The sequence below is a fragment of the Acipenser ruthenus genome, chromosome 2, assembly GCF_902713425.1.
Source record: "Acipenser ruthenus chromosome 2, fAciRut3.2 maternal haplotype, whole genome shotgun sequence".
Classification (NCBI taxonomy): Eukaryota; Metazoa; Chordata; class Actinopteri; order Acipenseriformes; family Acipenseridae; genus Acipenser; species Acipenser ruthenus.
In genome coordinates, this window is record NC_081190.1 from 84,933,156 (window position 1) to 84,950,939 (window position 17,784).

General features: G+C 39.3%; 1 protein-coding gene across 13 annotated transcripts in view; it reads right to left on the minus strand.

The window, feature by feature from the left end:
* The window catches only part of LOC117408919 (ankyrin-2-like), a 162,206-nt gene that overhangs the window by 9,259 nt on the left and 135,163 nt on the right, over positions 1 to 17,784 (minus strand). For all 13 annotated transcript variants that reach the window (XM_059003009.1, XM_059002984.1, XM_059002978.1 and 10 more), the window contains 7 exons: positions 15,556 to 15,577; positions 8,321 to 13,759; positions 7,328 to 7,402; positions 5,940 to 6,071; positions 5,177 to 5,323; positions 3,928 to 4,210; positions 3,158 to 3,260 (listed from right to left, as the gene is read on the minus strand). In XM_059003009.1, the coding sequence (XP_058858992.1) occupies positions 3,158 to 3,260; positions 3,928 to 4,210; positions 5,177 to 5,323; positions 5,940 to 6,071; positions 7,328 to 7,402; positions 8,321 to 13,759; positions 15,556 to 15,577 (6,201 nt within the window). The remainder of the gene's footprint in view (positions 1 to 3,157; positions 3,261 to 3,927; positions 4,211 to 5,176; positions 5,324 to 5,939; positions 6,072 to 7,327; positions 7,403 to 8,320; positions 13,760 to 15,555; positions 15,578 to 17,784) is intronic.

Sequence of the window (17,784 nt, forward strand, 5' to 3'; positions counted from 1 at the left end):
ATCAACATATGTCACTATGTTACTAGGGGGAGTTTTTCATTTGCTGTCATTGTTTAACAATCAAAACAATTTTAATGTATAACAAAAAAATAACAGACATTAAGACAATCTAAAGTTTCTTTAGCCAATGTTTCATGTGCTAACCATAGAAAATGATTTGTGAAAACTCACTGTGCGATGGGTGAAAGGTGAACAAAAGGTACGATACGCAGTGTTCAATGTGAAAATCAGCCACAACCGAAAAAAAGTCTCCGTAACAGAAATACATTGTGGTTTCTTATTTGCTTCATGCTGCATGCAAAGTGATAAAACTGGCGAGTAACTGACTGTGTCTAAATAAACAGATTACAATATTTAGTAAATTAATTGTAATTTAGAAACCTTAGACCCTGATTGTCCAAGATTCACATAAAAATCCCACTATGACTGCACTGGTTGGGTCTCATGACTTCCTTCTATTTCTAAGCCATCTCATAGTCATTTTATAGACTGCGCAGCTGTTTGTGTAATAAATGACCCTCTTAGATGTGCCGATGAGGTGTACTACACAACAACAAAAAAGTTATTGCTTACATACTGTACTACGTAGCATGTGATAACAACATTTACCACCTGCATGAGATTGGCCTGGCATCTGTAATTCCTGGCATCTGTTATTAAGCCATCCTCACTTGTGTGATACAAGTGTTATCACATGCTAAACCATGCAGAATCCCTATAAATAGATACTGTATAAATCAGTATATTTTAGGTAATTCAATTCCAAAACTGCCTTTTTTTCATAGCTTGGTTAATATTGTAACAACCTTTTGAAACATCTAAAACCTATTTTTAGATCATATGGGGCAGTTATTCACCTGTGCTGTCAGTAAAATCCACAAATCCTTACCCTCTCTAGAGACTCGTCATCCAGATATTTGCTCAGCCTGTCTGGTTGTTCCTCAAGTGACTCTACAATAGTGGGACCGCTCATTCTGGTGGGCACTACTGTCTCATGTTTCTCTTGGACTTCTTCTGGCTCCTGAACAATTGGTTCTTCAGCTTCTGAGGGCACCTCTTTGGCAGTAGCCTCTTTGTAGTCAGGGGTAGAACCTCTGAAGTCGCTGGAAGCCTCTATAAAGGTCTCTATGTAGTTTGGACTCGATTCTCTGTCATCAGTAGATTCTTTGAAGTCAGGGGTAGCAACTGTGTGGTCAGTGTTAGGTTCTCCGTAGTCAATATTTGGCTTTATGTCATCAAAGGTAGCCTCTATGAAGTCAGAGGAAGCATCTAAGAATTCAGAGGTAGTCTCTGTGTAGTCAGGGGTAGAGTCTCTGTAGTCTGGAGTGGGCTTACTGTTGTTGGTGTTATCCTCTGAGTAGTTGATTGTATGATCCATGTAGTCAAGTCTGTCATCAGAGGTAGCCTCTATGCAGTCACTGATAGGTTCTTTGTAATCAGGGGATGATGCAGAGTAGCCAGGGGTATGGTATTTGTTGTCAGGGGTAACCATATTGAAGTCAGGGGTAGATTCTACATGGTCCAGAGAAAATTCTCTGCAGTAGGAAATAGGTTCTCTGTGATCGAGAGTAGATTCTCTGTAGTTGGGGGTAGGCTCTTTCTCATTAGTGTTACCTTCTGTGTAGTTGATTTCAGGATCCCTGTAATCAAGAGTGTGTTCTCTGTCATCAGAGGCATCTTCTATGTAGTCAGGGGTATCTTCTCTGTTGTAAGAGATAGCCACTGTGTAGTCAGTGGTAGGCTCTCTGTAGTCAGGGGTAGATGCAGTGTAGCCAGGGGTAGGCTCTCTGTAGTCTGGGGTAGATGCAGTGTAGCCAGGGGGAGGCTCTCTGTAGTCAGGGGTAGATGCAGTGTAGCCAGGGGTAGGCTCTCTGTAGTCTGGGGTAGATGCAGTGTAGCCAGGGGTAGGCTCTCTGTAGTCTGGGGTAGATGCAGTGTCGCCAGGGGTAGGCTCTCTGTAGTCTGGGGTAGATGCAGTGTCGCCAGGGGTAGGCTCTCTGTAGTCTGGGGTAGATGCAGTGTAGCCAGGGGTAGGCTCTCTGTAGTCTGGGGTAGATGTAGTGTAGCCAGGGGTAGGCTCTCTGTAGTCTGGGGTAGATGCAGTGTAGCCAGGGGTAGGCTCTCTGTAGTCTGGGGTAGATGCAGTATAGCCAGGGGTAGGCTCTCTGTAGTCTGGGGTAGATGCAGTGTAGCCAGGGGTAGACTCTCTGTAGTCTGGGGTAGATGCAGTGTAGCCAGGGGTAGGCTCTCTGTAGTCTGGGGTAGATGCACTGTAGCCAGGGGTAGGCTCTCTGTAGTCTGGAGTAGATGCAGTGTAGCCAGGGGTAGGCTCTCTGTAGTCTGGGGTAGATGCAGTGTAGCCAGGGGTAGACTCTCTGTAGTCTGGGGTAGATGCAGTATAGCCAAGGGTAGGCTCTCTGTAGTCTGGGGTAGATGCAGTGTAGCCAGGGGTAGGCTCTCTGTATCCTGGGGTAGATGCAGTGTCGCCAGGGGTATGTTCTTTGTAGTCAGGAATAACCATCTTGAAGTCAGGGGTAGATTCTATGTGGTCTGGAGAAGATTCTCTGCAGTGGGAAATAGATTCTCTGTGATCGGGAGTAGATTCTCTGTAGTCAGGGGCAGATTTGTTATCGTAGTTGATTGTAGAATCCCTGTAGTCAAGAGTGGGTTCTCTGTCATCAGAGGCAGCCTCTATGTGGTCAGAGGTAACCATCTTGTAGTCAGTGGTAGATTCTCTGTCATCATGGGTAGGCTCACTGTCCTCTGGGGAAGGTACTCTATTGGTAGGTTCAGCTTCTGTGCAGGCGATGGCAGGTTCCACGTAGTGACGAGTAGCACCTTTGTTGTCGGTGGGAGCCTCTCTTTCAACAGAGGTAGCCTGTATGTAGCCAAGGATCATCTCTTTGTATTCATAGCCATGATCCCTTTGCTCGGGAGTATTTTCTCTGTGCTCGTGGAACGACTGACTGTGATTAGGAGTGGGCTCTGTGTCATCAGATGTTGTCTCTATGTAGTCAGGGTTTGACTCTGTGTAGCAGGGGGGAGATACCCTTTGCTCTGGCGTAGTTTCTTTGTACTCATGGGAATGACCGGGAATGAGTTGTCTGTGCTCATGGATGGAGGGCTCGGGAGTGGGTTCATGGATGGAAGGACTTACTTGTTTGGCTTGGTCTCTCATATAGTCTGCCAGTGACATTGATTGTGCTTCTTCCTTTAGAGGTGCTGACAGGGCTGCTTTTAGAGATTCTTGGCCTGTAATGCTGGTCAGGAAGGAAAGATGGCATTACTTTCTGACAGAGTGGTAGGGATCACACTGACAAGACTGAAAAAATATAATACAAGCCATTAACTAAGTCATTAGATAAACAACAACAAAAATAATTAAATGCAATTTGTATTTATTTCTATTGGAAAACAACATTTTTTTTGTGAATTCAAGAGAATCGCCATTGCTTTGTACTTTTTACTAATAAAAGTAAAAAAAAAATACATATATTTTTGTGAGAACTCTCTCACAGAGTACCATATCACAGGGAATAGTTTAAGTTTTTAAAGGCATACCTCAATAACAACACTTGTTTTATTTTTAAACAGTAAAACAAAAATATTTTCCAAAGGGTCAATGATAAAGCATTACCTTTTCTATCCACCGTTGTGCCATTGTCCACAAAACCTAAACTCGTGTTTTGGTATTTTCTAACTTTTCTGGACAATAAGCAAACCTATTATGATGTGCCACTGAGTGGTCACAACACTTGATAATTAAAAAAAATAAAAATATATAACAAAACAATAAATAAATAAATACATATGAATTATAAAATAACAACCCTGAACCCTTCTAACCTACGGCCCTAGTTGCAGATTGTGGCAGCTTATTTTGCTGTAGCATTTCATTTTGGAAACAATTACCTAATTAATACTTACTAGCACTCTTCACTGTCAGCAGATGGCTCTCCTGGGTGTGCCTCAGTCTTTCCATACATCTCGGCTTCCAGCTTCTCCCTTTGTGCGTGCCTCAGAAGCTCTGTGATTGGCATGTCTGCTTCACCCCTAGGAGCAGCTTCATGCAGTGAAGAGTAGCTAACTGAGATGTCTTCCTCTGACACCATGGGGGGCTGCTGCTCTGAAGGTGGACGGTCGCTGGCTGTGGTCTCTATGTGCTGTGCAGTCCTTGGGCTGTAAATGTCTTCGTGAAGTGCAGAGAATCCTTAACACACAAGCAGACAGAAAAAAAAAAAAAAAAAAAAAAACATGGCTCAGTATCAGACAGATATGGCATAGAGAACACGATGTAGTGAAAAATCTTCAAAACAATCTGAAATTAAACATCATACAAAAAATAACTGAGTCAACAACAGACTAAATAAAGTACACAAAAGGCACTTGTACACAACCCTTACAAACTACTGTACTGTATATACAAGCATTCACAATTCTAAAAGGTATTGGCAATGCTGACCCAGGGGACTTTTTCGACCTGAAAAAAGAAACAAGGACCAGGGGTCACAAATGGAGATTAGATAAAGGAGCATTCAGAACAGAAAATAGGAAGCACTTTTTTACAAAGAGAATTGTGAGGGTCTGGAACCAACTCCCCAGTAATGCTGTTGAAGCTGACACTCTGGGATCCTTCAAGAAGCTGCTTGATGCGATTTTGGGATCAATAAGCTACTAACAACCAAACGAGCAAGATGGGCTGAATGGCCTCCTCTCGTTTGTAAACTTTCTTGTGTTCTTATGTTCTTAACCAAATGCTCTTCAATGGCATTGGTACTGCAATGGTTGTGTATTAAGGGTATTGGTAGAACAAGCACAAATACAACAGTGTGTGCCATTGGCAGAACAGTACCATAGTGCAGCGCTAAAGAGCTACTGTACCATGTCCACTATGCAATGTTTTCTCCAAATGCATAGCTTTCTAGTTGCTGATAATGCTGTTGTCTGCTACTGATTCTGCTATGGTTTCTTTGGGGTAATACACTGTTTTTCTAATAGTTAACTAATGGTATCTTGTTTTCTGTACGTGCATGTGCAGATAGCTGGAGTATTATGGTATATTCACACGAGGTGAATGTCTGATATTCAGCCTTCAATAATACCAGCCAATGTAAGCAAAGGTTATACAGCAACTAAGGAGATGACTAATCATGCTTTCACTTCTGCACCAGCTTACCTTCGCTGTGGTCCAGTGCTATGGTCTGCTCAATCTCTGCATAGGTTCGGGAGGTCTGTTCTTGGCTGGGGTGGATGCTTGATGTTTCAATCAGGTGAACAATATCCATCCGGTTAATTTTTGTGAGTGTCTTGATTAGATTATTGTCTATTACAATACAAAATACAAAAATGTTTTTGTTGTTTTATGGTGTTTCATTAACCTGCTACCTATATTGAAAGATATTCTAATAATAGTTCAAGTTAAAATAATTTGTATTTTGTTGTTCTGGCTGATTCAATTCCAAAGCCATTCACTTGTTCTAGGTTAATTCTGCTATGAATTAAGTTTCAGCTTTACAGTTTTTTTTTAGACTGACATATTTGCATATCAAAGGATTTAAATCTTTGGTCAACGACCTTGGGCATACAAACATGTCAGCATAACAAATATTTCTTTGTTCCTTTTTGTGATGGCAAATAATACATCTCTTAGCAGAAAAGGGTGAATGTTATTTGGTAGAGCTTTCTATATTGTGCCCAGTTGTTATATTAAATATGTTTAAGAGTTGTACTAATACACGTGCAACCTTGTATTATAATTATGATTATAAGAAAAGTCTGATGTTGCTTCATCCATTCAAACCTGGTGTTGGATTTGACTAAACCACATTTTAATGGGCTCCAACTGACAAATGGGATGTTGAAGCTCACATACAATGTGGGATGTTTGAATGCCAGGGATCCATTGGCATACACGAACATTTAACTTAAAAACAAATGACCTGTTGCATGTTTGCCATCCCTCTCCATCCAGTACTTCAGTAAGGCGTGACTCTGGTCGAGTAATGAGTTGGGGTTCTCAACTCTTATCTGATGAATCTGATCCTCAGTAAACTCCAACTCCCGGGCTAATTCTATGAACAGGAATACATTGTACATTTTAAAGCTTTCCAGTTTACTCTTGCAGTGTTGTTGTTCAATGTCATTTACTAGAGCAGCATTCCGATTTGACGGAATAGAACAGGATAAGCACTGAAATATCAGATGTGTTGGGCGCAAAGTTAAATAAGCTCATACCATCAGTTGCAAAGCATCTGCATTCACTAAGGAAATATTAGTTGCAATTTAAAAAAAAATTGTACTAATGTCAAGTTTCATTAACATTTGGAAACTGGTGTAAAGCAGACATGAACAAATACTAATGTCCCTTTTGGAACCAAATGGATTGTTCTCAGACATAAGCTAATGAATATTCCCCAGTTTATTAATGAGATCTGAGGGCATGAATACTTAAAAATGCACACATCTATGTATGTAAGGAAGTCATATATCAAGGTCACTAAACAGTGCCCTGAACTCTATTCAACTCCTATTCAGTGTATTATTTTCGTGAAAATGAAATACCTTTATCTAAAAACATAATTTCAAAATACAGTGAGTTACTTTATAAACAATTACTGCTTTAGATATGACCAAACGAGGGAGGCCTTTGTTCTTAGTTTCCTTTAGGCAAAATTAAGTACCAAAGAAAAACATGAATTGGCTAAAGCTCTGGATTACTAAGAACTAGACTGACAACCTACTGATACTGTATTAAGCATAATTACAAAGCTATAATTACAAACAAATAGGTCTCTTTCATAAGGGTGCTGCAGGAATGAAGTTTAAACTCAAAAGACTTAGATACCAGAAACTGAATTTTCAACTTGATCGAAAAGACCACAAAACAAACATGTGGGAGTTTACTCGTTTGAGCAAAAATCACTGCTGATATGAACCACAGTACAATGCCCTCGAAGAGTGACATAATTGCTTAAGTATTGAATATTATTTTGTTTTCTTTATACGACATAATAAGGTTGGATGATAAATTCTGTTTTTGGGCTACATCATTCCAGCAGTACCTGTACATTATATATAAAACTGTGTGGGCTTGTTGCAATTGTGTTCTTCTGGTGCATTTCTGTTGCTTTCTTCACAGAAAATTATCTGCTACATTGAAAGGCATGCTTTAATATGTTTATTTCTATGAGAAAGCATGTCAAAAAGAACATGTCATATTCAGTTAACAATTCCAATGCCCAGTGGGGCAGAAATATACGGTAGAAATTAAAAGAGCAATGCTGCAGTTCCATATCAAGATGGCTTATTTTATTAGCATGCAACTTACCTGTCCAACTGAAGCCTAAGTGGTCAGCAATGATTGCCAACCTTTCCTCACTTCTTTCTTCATCATCTTGTGGATCTAGATTTTATCAAAACAGCACAGTCACAAGTAAGCATTTCTAAATCTACTAAGTCCTACTTTAATCAACATCCTATGTAAATCTTACACCTCAACGGCCCTCAGGAAATGGTCACTATCTCTTTTGGGTAAAGCCTACTGTAGTTGAATTATAAAGAAGGCCTTTAATACTGAAAAGGCAGTTTTTGTTCATACTGGGTCTAAAGTGCTTCATACATACATATTTTCTGATTAATGTAATTATAACTATGTACTTCTACTTAAAGAATCATGTCTATTTCATTTTATCTAACATTTATGCTGAAATAATGGAAAAATGGTGCAGATATAAAATGTAAAATGCAGCATTTTGGCAAACAACCATGGAAGTTGTATAGCAAACAGAAGATAATGTGAAAGCTGACTCACTTATAAAGGAAATGAATTGCTACATTTACAGATCAGTTTGAACTTCTAAAAGTACAAACATGAAAGCTTTGAAGGCTTTTATTTTGTTCCTCTTTCTGATTTGGTTATCTGAGCCTGCAACTTTTTTCACAAGGATCTGTTAATTGCGGGTCTGGTTAGTCAATATTATCAGTTACTATGCATTACTACATAGTAAATTATTAAGTATAATATGACGGACAGGGTAATCCAAAACACAATAACAGATCTTTGATTGCTTTAATAATAATTATTATTTGTTTGTTTAGCAGATGCCTTTATCCAAGGCGACTTACTTATAATGGCCACACTATTTTCCTACCAAGTCTCTTGGTCAATCTTGAGATTGTTAGAACACATCATAAGAAGAGAGACAGCCACAACACAACACAGTTCACAAGACGACATAAACGATCACAGAAGCCTGAACTAAACAGGTGCATTAAATTCTAATGTGAAGAAGCACAGAGAACCCCATTAACTGGGAGGTACCTTCTCTTTGATTGCGGACATTTTCATCAGGAATGCGTTGGATCTGAGTCTCAACAGACTCGTCCCAGATGGGTCTCATGTCAAAGATGTCTTCAGGAAGGGGCATCTGTGATTCAGACAACGGCTCATTTTCAATAATTGAGGCTTCTAAGGTACTGCTTTCATCATCTGAAACTTGTTCTTGTGCATGTTCTGCTTGTGTTAATCTTTCAACTAACTTAGAGGCTTCATCGCTAATTTCCTCAAATAATTCTATGGAATCCTTGTAAAGTTCAAAGAATCGCTCTTTGTTCTCTTTGGCAGGGTTGGATATTTGGACTGTCTGGCCAGGTTTACTCTTTACAGGAAGTCTCGATTGGAATGTTTTGGGTTTAGTAACATCAGGACTTTCTGTTCCACTTGAAGCCTCTTCTTTTGTTTCCTGAGGTTCGGCCTCAGAGTAACTCCCGGTTTTGGATGAACGCTTAGATCTGGCTTCTGCAGAGCTGCTAGCATCTGACTCGGACTTGCTTCTTTGATCTTGTTTCACTGGAATTTTGCATTTCCTTTCTGGAGCCTTGAGGGACTCTCGTTTTACTGAGAAATCAGACGCAGGTTCAGATTTAAGGCCACCTAACTTCACTGGTATTTTGGATTTGGGCTTTGTTTCCTCCTCTATGGGCTGTTCCTTATAAGTAGCAGAAAGGGAGATGGGGGGAGAAGACATGTCACTGGGCAGAAGCACTGTTCGTTGAGCTACAGGTGAAGTAGCCTTGACAGGGATCTTAGACACTGGTTCGCTGCCAGCTATGCTCTCTGTTGCAGAAGTAGGAATTTCAATTACTGACCGTTGGTCTTCAGGGGAAGAGTCTGAAGACTCATCATCTTGTTCAGAATAAACAGACCTAGTAACCGTGGAAAAGTCTAGCTGCACATTTGTTATGGATGGTTCCATGGAAGCCATGTCAGGAGGGCTCTCACATACAGGTTCCTCGAGTGGAAAATGTTTCACTTCTGCAATTTCAGTGGGAGGAGAGTCTTTATTTTGGGATTTGGCAGAAGCAGAAATGCCCATTTTGATTGGGATTCTAGACCTGGTTTCAGATTTTGTGGCTGGCAAATTTTCCTCGGTTGTCTCTGGTTGAGAGGGAGATTCAGAAATAGGTGCTTCTGCTGCCTCTACTGTTAAGTCATATGGAACATCATCAGAAACAGTGACACGTGTAGAACTTTCTGCTGATAAAGACTCACCACCAATGGGATCTTCTCTGGCTTCATCTGACAAAACCTCCTCCAGAGGCTGTTCACCCATCTGTAAAAAGTGGAAACTTTCATCAACATAGCTCCTTTTGCTCATATCAATGGCGCCACTTCTGGTCATTTCAAACAATTTCCCTTCCTGGAATAAGAAAGGGTTTTGCTCGCTTGTGGGTGTTCCCTCCTCAGTAGGAGTTCTAACTGGGGTTGTGTCCTGTGACTGCTTGTCAACCATCAAACTATATATCTTCTGCTCCTCTTCCTTCAGACGGGCTTCAAAAGCATCATCATCCTCTCTCATTGCACTCCAGGAATCTATGTCAGATTCTGTTCTCACAGTGACCCCCTTGGACTGAGTAGTGTGAGCAGAAACCTGTATTTCTTCCATGCCAGTATCCTCATAAACATAGATCTCTGGTCCAAATTGCATATGGGGTTGTTCAAAGTCTGTGTTTAAATGATATTCTTCATCAATCTCGCCTGTCGATTCTCTAGAACGTCTAACATGTTCCTCCTTGACTTCATCTGTTGCATTTGCTTCTTCCAATGTATCTGGCATGTGGGAACTATATGGGCAGTTATCATCTTCCTCATCACTGTCCTCACCATCCTCTCTTATAGTTTTATTGGAAAGTACCTCCTTTTGTTCATCGGTTCTATTTGCCTCCTCCTGAAAATCAACAGTATTGGAAGGGAATTTGGAATCTGTATTTTCATAAGGGCTTGTTACTTTTTCAGAATATTTTGCTTCCTGTTGATATTCCAAATCAGACGGTAACTGTGGATGCTGTGCTTCAGTTTTTTCCATTTCACTAGATTCAACTAATTGAATATGATAATTGTCTGACACTTCATCAGCTGTTGGAGTCGTTATAGAAGATGTTTCAGTATGAGTAGATATTGTCTCAGGATATGAGTGAAATGTTGGTTTACCATCTGAAATACAATCTGGCATTTCTGTTTCTCTTTCTGAAGAATCTGATTGGGTAATTGCATGCTGCAGATCTGTCTCTTCGGGGCTAGAGCTGTCATCCATGCCTGGTGGAAGAGGAGAAGGAGGCTGGACTGTAATAATTGGTTCTACGCGAAGACATGAATCTGCCTCTTTGTTAAGTTTGGTCAGCTCTGGCTCACTTTCTGAAGAGCTACTACCTGGAGAGATTATTTCCACAGGCACGTGTTTATCATCTTCCATTTCAGAGGCCATATAAGTGTCTGTTTGCTTTCTGTTATCTCTTTTACATTTAGCTTCTTGTTCCATTTCATCAAATGTTTTAATTTTGGCTGCCATTTTAAACATGTCTTCTTCTGGAGTAAACTGCTTTTGGGGCTCGCTACTATCTGATGAATCATCTTCTTCAACTTCCTCGGTTTCTTCCAGGATAGCCGCTGGTAAAGACCCTGACAGAAACTGCATTTCGGGTGTCTTGGGGGTGACTTCGTAGCTTATCTCTTCAGAGCTAGGGGTGTCAGGTGAGAGAGGACTCTTTCCTGAACTTTCCATTTGGGAGGTTTGCTCCAAGCTGTCATCGTCCGCACTACCCTCAGGGTCCCTGAGAAGCCTATTACGAACAGCTTCTGGAGGAAACTCTGTCTTTGCTGGAAGAGTCTGCCAAGGAGACCCACATGATTGCTCTGCTAAAGGAATGCAAGGCCTTATCTTTTGTTCTACTGGGCTACTTTCTAATGAGTCGCGGCATGGAGATTCCTTAGTTGGACTTGGCTCAATAGAATCAGGAGTTTTGTGTGAAGAGTTATCCTCCAGTACTGGACTAGCCTCCAAGGAGTCCTTGTGGCTGATGGTCAAAGAATCATCTGCCAATGGACTATGGTCTCCTGTGTCTTGCTGACAGAGTGCCAGGTCTAAGCCTTCATGACTATACGTGGTTCCTGTTTCCATTGGCAAACCACAAGGATTGGCTACCATTTGGCTTTCCCTTTCAAGTTTGTCCTCATCATCATCCGAGTTCAAAAGGCTATCGATGGTATCTGAGATTTTTCTTGAATCTGACCGCATTTTGTATTGTTTTTCTGGTGAAGCTGCTTCTTTTTTCTTTGCAGCCTCACCCCCCTGGAAACACACGTCACCTTTGAGGCCAGATGTTGACTCATTTGTAGTCTGATCATCAGCATCCTCAGTGGGTGATTTGGGGAGAGTTAATTCAGTAGAATGCTGCTGATCAAATGCAACAAAGCCATAGTCAACAGTAGATTCAGCAGCCAATATTTCAGACTTTTCTTTTGATTCATGTTCTTCCAGTTGTATGACAGAAGCAGTGACAGATACATCTTGACTTATTTGTACATCATTCTCTTCTGTGCCTAATGTAGGTGCCATTTCCTTTACTACTAGTATTTGCTGCTCAATTTTCTTTGGTGAAAATGGTAGGCTTTCAGGGCTTGTTTCTGGAGTCTCTGCCAAACCCTCATGTTTATAACTTTCCTCAGAGCTTATCTGTGGAGTGCCATCACCTAAGCTAACACTTGGAGAATCCGCAGCACCCTCATGTCTGAGGCTGTCAGAGCTATCTTCTAAAGTGCCATTTTGCAGTGCTATGTCTGGTAGAAACTCCTCTTTAGAAGAATCAGGAGGGAAAGTAATATTAAGGTCATGCTTAACAGGGCTTGTAACTACTTTTTCTAAATGGAGACTCTCAGTATCAGATGTCTTTCTGAACTGCTGGTATTCATCATTGTCCTCAAGTTCTGCTTTAATATCATCACTGAAATCAGTTGACGTTTTCCTATCAGGGCTGATCTGCAAATCCACCTCTCTGTAGTGGTCATCAGTACGTTTGGCATCAACTATGTTATCATGCTTATGTGACTGCTCATCAAGAGCACTGGGTGAAGCTTTAGAGGACAAACATTCACCTTCAAGTGAGACTGTGGTATATTTGGCTAGGTGTGTAGCCATACTAACAGGTGAAGCTACTGAATGACTAACAGTCTGATCATGAGTGGGAAAATGTTTTGAGTCACTGTCAGTTTTTTGCATTGTCTCTGTCTGCTCTGTTTCTGTTGTATTAGATTTTGTATCTTGTGTTACATCAATGGAATGGGTTTGCTCTATTGATGAATGAATAGCTTTGTGTTCAAAGAGCCCTGACTTTCTCTTAGATGGATCCTGCCCTGTCTGGAAAGCTCTCATTAGTTCACGGACTGACATGGTCTCTTCTAGCCTTTCAGATGTACTAGAATCTACAGGAGGTGGCTGTTTTATAGATATTTCTCTTTTAACTTCAGTGACTTTCACTTCCTCACTCCCCTGAACTTTACTACTTATTTGCTTGCGCCCCTTTTCCTCCTCTTCCACTTTCTTTTGAAGAGCTTTTACTTTTTCCTTTATTGAACCGATAGGGGTCTCCTCCACCACAGGTGACACTTGGGCTGGAGCTGGGGTAGCCAACACCAAGTCTCCATCTAAAGACTCTTCTGAGCTAAACCTAGAGATATCAGATCCAGAGTCTTGCATCTGTGATTCCTCATTGTACATTCTTGTTCTTTCCTTCAATTTTCTCCTCACTGGTTTCTTAATCTCAGCGGGAGTCTTTTTTACTTCCTCTAGTGAAGAATAGTCATATTTCTTTTCAGTTTCTCTTTTCACAAGCACTTCTTCAAATTGTTCCTGAAAAATTTCTTGGAGTTGATTAGTGGATACAGTAGGTTGGCAAGCAAGGTATTCATCAAGATCGTCAGACAGGTAGGAAACCATCCCCGTTATGTCACTGGCAATTTTTGGTTGGGATGTGCCTCTGTCATTTTTTGTTTCCTGAAAGCTGGGTTCATGCACTTCTTTTGGGGCTACCTGTTTGGCTTCTTCAATTTCACTGTCACTAAGTAGAACCCACTCTTCCTCTCCTTTGATTGCTTTGACCGCACCGTCTTTCTTCTGCATCTCTTGTTTATCTTTGTATGTTCCGCTTCTCAGAATTTCACTCACTTTCTCCAAGTCCTCTTTGACTTTTTCTACAATTTCGAAAGGCTCTCCAGTCTCCTCCTCTGCCCCCCTCTCAAGTCCACTTCCCTGAATGGGGATTGTCTTCTCAGTAAAGTCTGTTGTTAAAATTGCTGTCATTTTGATCAAGTCTTGCTTCATCTCAGACACCTCAGAGAGCAAGTCCGGGCTTGCCAGTGCTGGGGCATCCCGAATCAAGTGTGTTTTCAGGGCAGAGGTTTCAGTTGACTCAGTCTCTTCTTCGTCTTGGGTGTGAACAGTCAACAATTAAAAGTAAAATGGAAATCAAAAACAGAGATTGTAAAAATGTAAATCAGGACTGGAACAATACAGAGTGTTTGTTCAAGTGGTAACGAGGGAGGAAATAATGTATCAACAAAAATAGATAGGAATGGCTGGTGGATCCACAGGGTCTCGGGAGGGGGGACAATAGCAAAGCAAAGCTAACTGAAATAAAAAAAAATGGGAAGGAAATGGGCAGGAAATAACTTGCTTATATACTTTTATTTTACCATTGCACATCCACATGTACACAAACACAAAAAGCAAGAAAAATCATTTTTAAAAAAAACAGGACACCAACAAATCAACAAACATAAGAAACAAGAACACGGTGGGATCACATAAAGTTAGGCATCTCAAGATTGCTCAGATGTAATAGATTCAGGTCTCAAGAAAAAAGGGATCAGAAACAATCAAAAGCTGTTTTTCCTCTAAAAGAAAGCCAGTACTAGCAAACTGTCAGAACAACATTTTAAGTGCCTTTCAATGTCTGTGCAGAATTCAGGTGAAAAACTAAAACGTTTTGTGCATCTAATATTATGAAATCTACATTAATCTGAATCAGCTGCAAACCGGCATTTCAACTAAATGAATGTTTAGCCTACATGTAGAAAAAATTGAATTCATTTTAAAAAAGAGGTATGGTCCTTTCCTTGGAGCATCCTTGTTGTTCTGACAAGTAAAATAAAATATACAGAGGCAAAAAAAAGTAAATGAAAACCATAAAAAGGAATTACTGTGAATCAAATTATAAGTGAATCAAAATAATTCAGATTATAATGTATAGCAAACCAAAAGTCAAAAGAACACTCACACTGGACACACACACAGTACATGTAAGCCAAGTTATTTCCATGCAAAGCAATGGTGCTTCAGATGCGAGGTATGCAGCCTCAGTTGAAAAATAAATGACCTAAATGTTAAAACAATAAACATTTGATTCATTCCAGATGCATCTCTTACAGATAAGTGTAAGAGTAATTATGTTCTGGAATGGTTTAAATATTGGAATCACATACTGTGGTGAATTTTTAGACATCTTGTTATAGAAATGATTAACAATTGTTGAAGATAGCTTTATCACATAATAATAAAGCATGGAACAATTCTTTAAAATGTTTTTCTAAAGTGAACCAAATATGCAAAAGGCATTAAAAAAAAAAAGTAATTATATGTTAAAGTGTACTAATGTATTAAAGTAAATTAATACATAAAAATAATCTTGGGGTATGAAGAGTAAATAAAAAAAACAGATTGTCAAAACAGTTTCAGATTTTTTTTTTCATTTGTACTTCACCACATTATGGAATGGTTGTATAAATATGTGCATACAGACAGTATCCCTTTTAATGATATTAAAACATTAAGTTAAAAGAAGATACTGCCATTTTTTTTGAAGATGAGAAGTGACAGTATTATGCCACATAACTGGCATAATCTTTGCTTGAAGAGGTATGGACAAGACAAACATACAAAACTAAAGGGCTTTGAAAAAAGCGCATCAGCCACAGCGAGGCTACTAGGGATGTTGAAGGAAAATTAATGCTAGGTTGATAATCTTTGTATTCAATTAGTTCATTAAAATCAGAAATACCTATCTAATAGTGTACTACATCACATGACTATAATCTAACATTAACATATATTACAATAAAGTATTTTAGCTTAAGGAATTTGTGTTAGTAATTACAAAACATGGTAAGTAGCTTTTATCTCTCAGAAAGTAACCTCCACACAATAATTTAAAAAGATGTCTTACATTTCTCAGGTGTCCTGCTTGTCTGTAAAAAAAAAAAAAAAAAAAGGGGGGGGGGATATAAGGTAAAACAACTGAATTAGGGCATGTGTTCTGTTCTGGGTCTACAGGTATGTATCTTTCATTATTTGTGTTGTGCCAACCTTAATTTAACGAATATAGAAATAAATTAGTACCCCTGTAGAGTCAGAAAGTGGTACATTGTCAGAATGTGGTATGTGTACCAGAACTGTACAAGTCACTACAAAAGGTACGATCAGGTAAAGTCACATACATTTGCTGAATTGTGAAAAAATATATATATTAAAAATAACTAAGGGCCAAACTCAGTACGTCATACACCTTTCAGTTGGGCGTTTCCTTGTTTTCTGAGCTAAAATCATTTGCGCATGCCTGGGCAAGTGTAGTACAAGGTGTACCACTTTTACTGGTAAATGGTATCCTGTTTTGCAGTCTTTGTTATTTAAAAGATATTTCATATTTTGTTGCCCCATAGTTATAGAATATTGATAAAAACAGGTTAAAATGCAGACATATTTCATTGTAGTAGATCACATTCCAGTATTGTTTTATATTTTCCAGTGTTTTGGTATTCATGTTGCATAACACCATTTTACTAGCGCTTTTAAAATCTAAAAAAAAAAAAAAAAAAAAAAAAAAAAAAAAACTCGTCCTGGTGCATTACTTAAAATAGTCTATTTACTGTGGAATAAGTTCTTATTTATCACCTTTTTCTGAATAGAAACGTCAATAAAATACTGAGGATTACATTTAACAAGAAATCTATATAAATACCTGGAATGAGGTTTTCCAAAAAACTGATGACATCTCTTGATTAGTACTATATATCTGGCAGTAATGCTTAATGCATATAATCAATACATTTCCCTTATAGTTGTTATTAAAGAGGTTCTGAAAAATATAGCGTTACATGTCCCCACGTGTTGCGACAACTGTTTGAATAACATACCTCTAATTTTTCTTTTCATTGTTAACATCCTGACGATTATTTACACTTATAACTTTAAAGTCTGTTTCAAAGCTCTTTTCAAAATGTCCCCTCTAGTACACTGATAGTGTAAGGATTACCGCCCACATTGTCAAACAGGTAACACAGCAATAAAGATCCATTATGTGGTAGAAACAGAAAAGCCAGAGCCCTTGTTATGTTCCTGCAGTGATTTAGAGCAGTGGGTTTCAACCCTGGTCCTGGGGACCCACTGTCTTCTGGTTTTCATTCCAACTGAGCTCTCAATTACTTAACTAGACCCTTAATTGAAATGATAATGTGCTTAATTAGACCATTTTAATTGTTTTCAGGTCTTAAAACAGTTGCAGAGTTCAAGTTACTTATAAAATGGTATAGCTAACTTGAAATATGCAACTGGTTGAAAACCACTGATTTAGAAGACAGATCTCAAACCCCAGTGCACTGGAGCGGCCATTTTGAAAAGAGCTTTGAAACACACTTTAAAGTCATGTGTAAAAAGTCGTCAGGATGTTAACAATGAAAAGAAAAAATACTGATACTAAACATTTATAGCAACATGTGGGGACGTGTAACGCTATATTTTTTGGAACCCCGCTACTTACTCTTTAAAGGGCCTGATAGCACAGCATAATTCATCTATATTAGTTTCTATATAAGTTGGAGAGCAAGGCTGACAGTATACATTAGACAGGAATGACATATGCTTTCTTTTAAAAAAGGTGGGGGAGAGAAAGATGCTTGAAGTGACAAGATAACATATAAATAGGATGAGGAACGTTTAGCTTGGGTTTGAACTGTTGTGCACTACATGCCAGTTTTCACTTGTACTGTAACTTTCTACACTGTATGTTAAACTTGAGGTCTATAAATATCCTAACCCTAACCATACAGCATCTCAGAGGTAAGGAAGGCATGGGCACGTAACCTTGGCTCTACCAGTCCATTCAATTGCAGGACTTTATTCCTACAAGTTCCTTAATTACTTAACTGAGCCTGTTGACATAACTTGAACAAATTATAGGACTGTAATGGAAAGGAAATGTAGTGTTTGCCGACCCGTTGTATCATCTTTCTGATTTCTTCGATATTGCCATGACGTACTGACACAAACAGCAGACTATTCAGTTGCCGTGATTTATAACTATGGGTAGCCAATAAAAACTCAGCATTGACATTTTAATATAATCTCTTCTGATACTACAGAGTTTAAGTCCTCCATGAAAAGGGAATGGTTCCTTTAA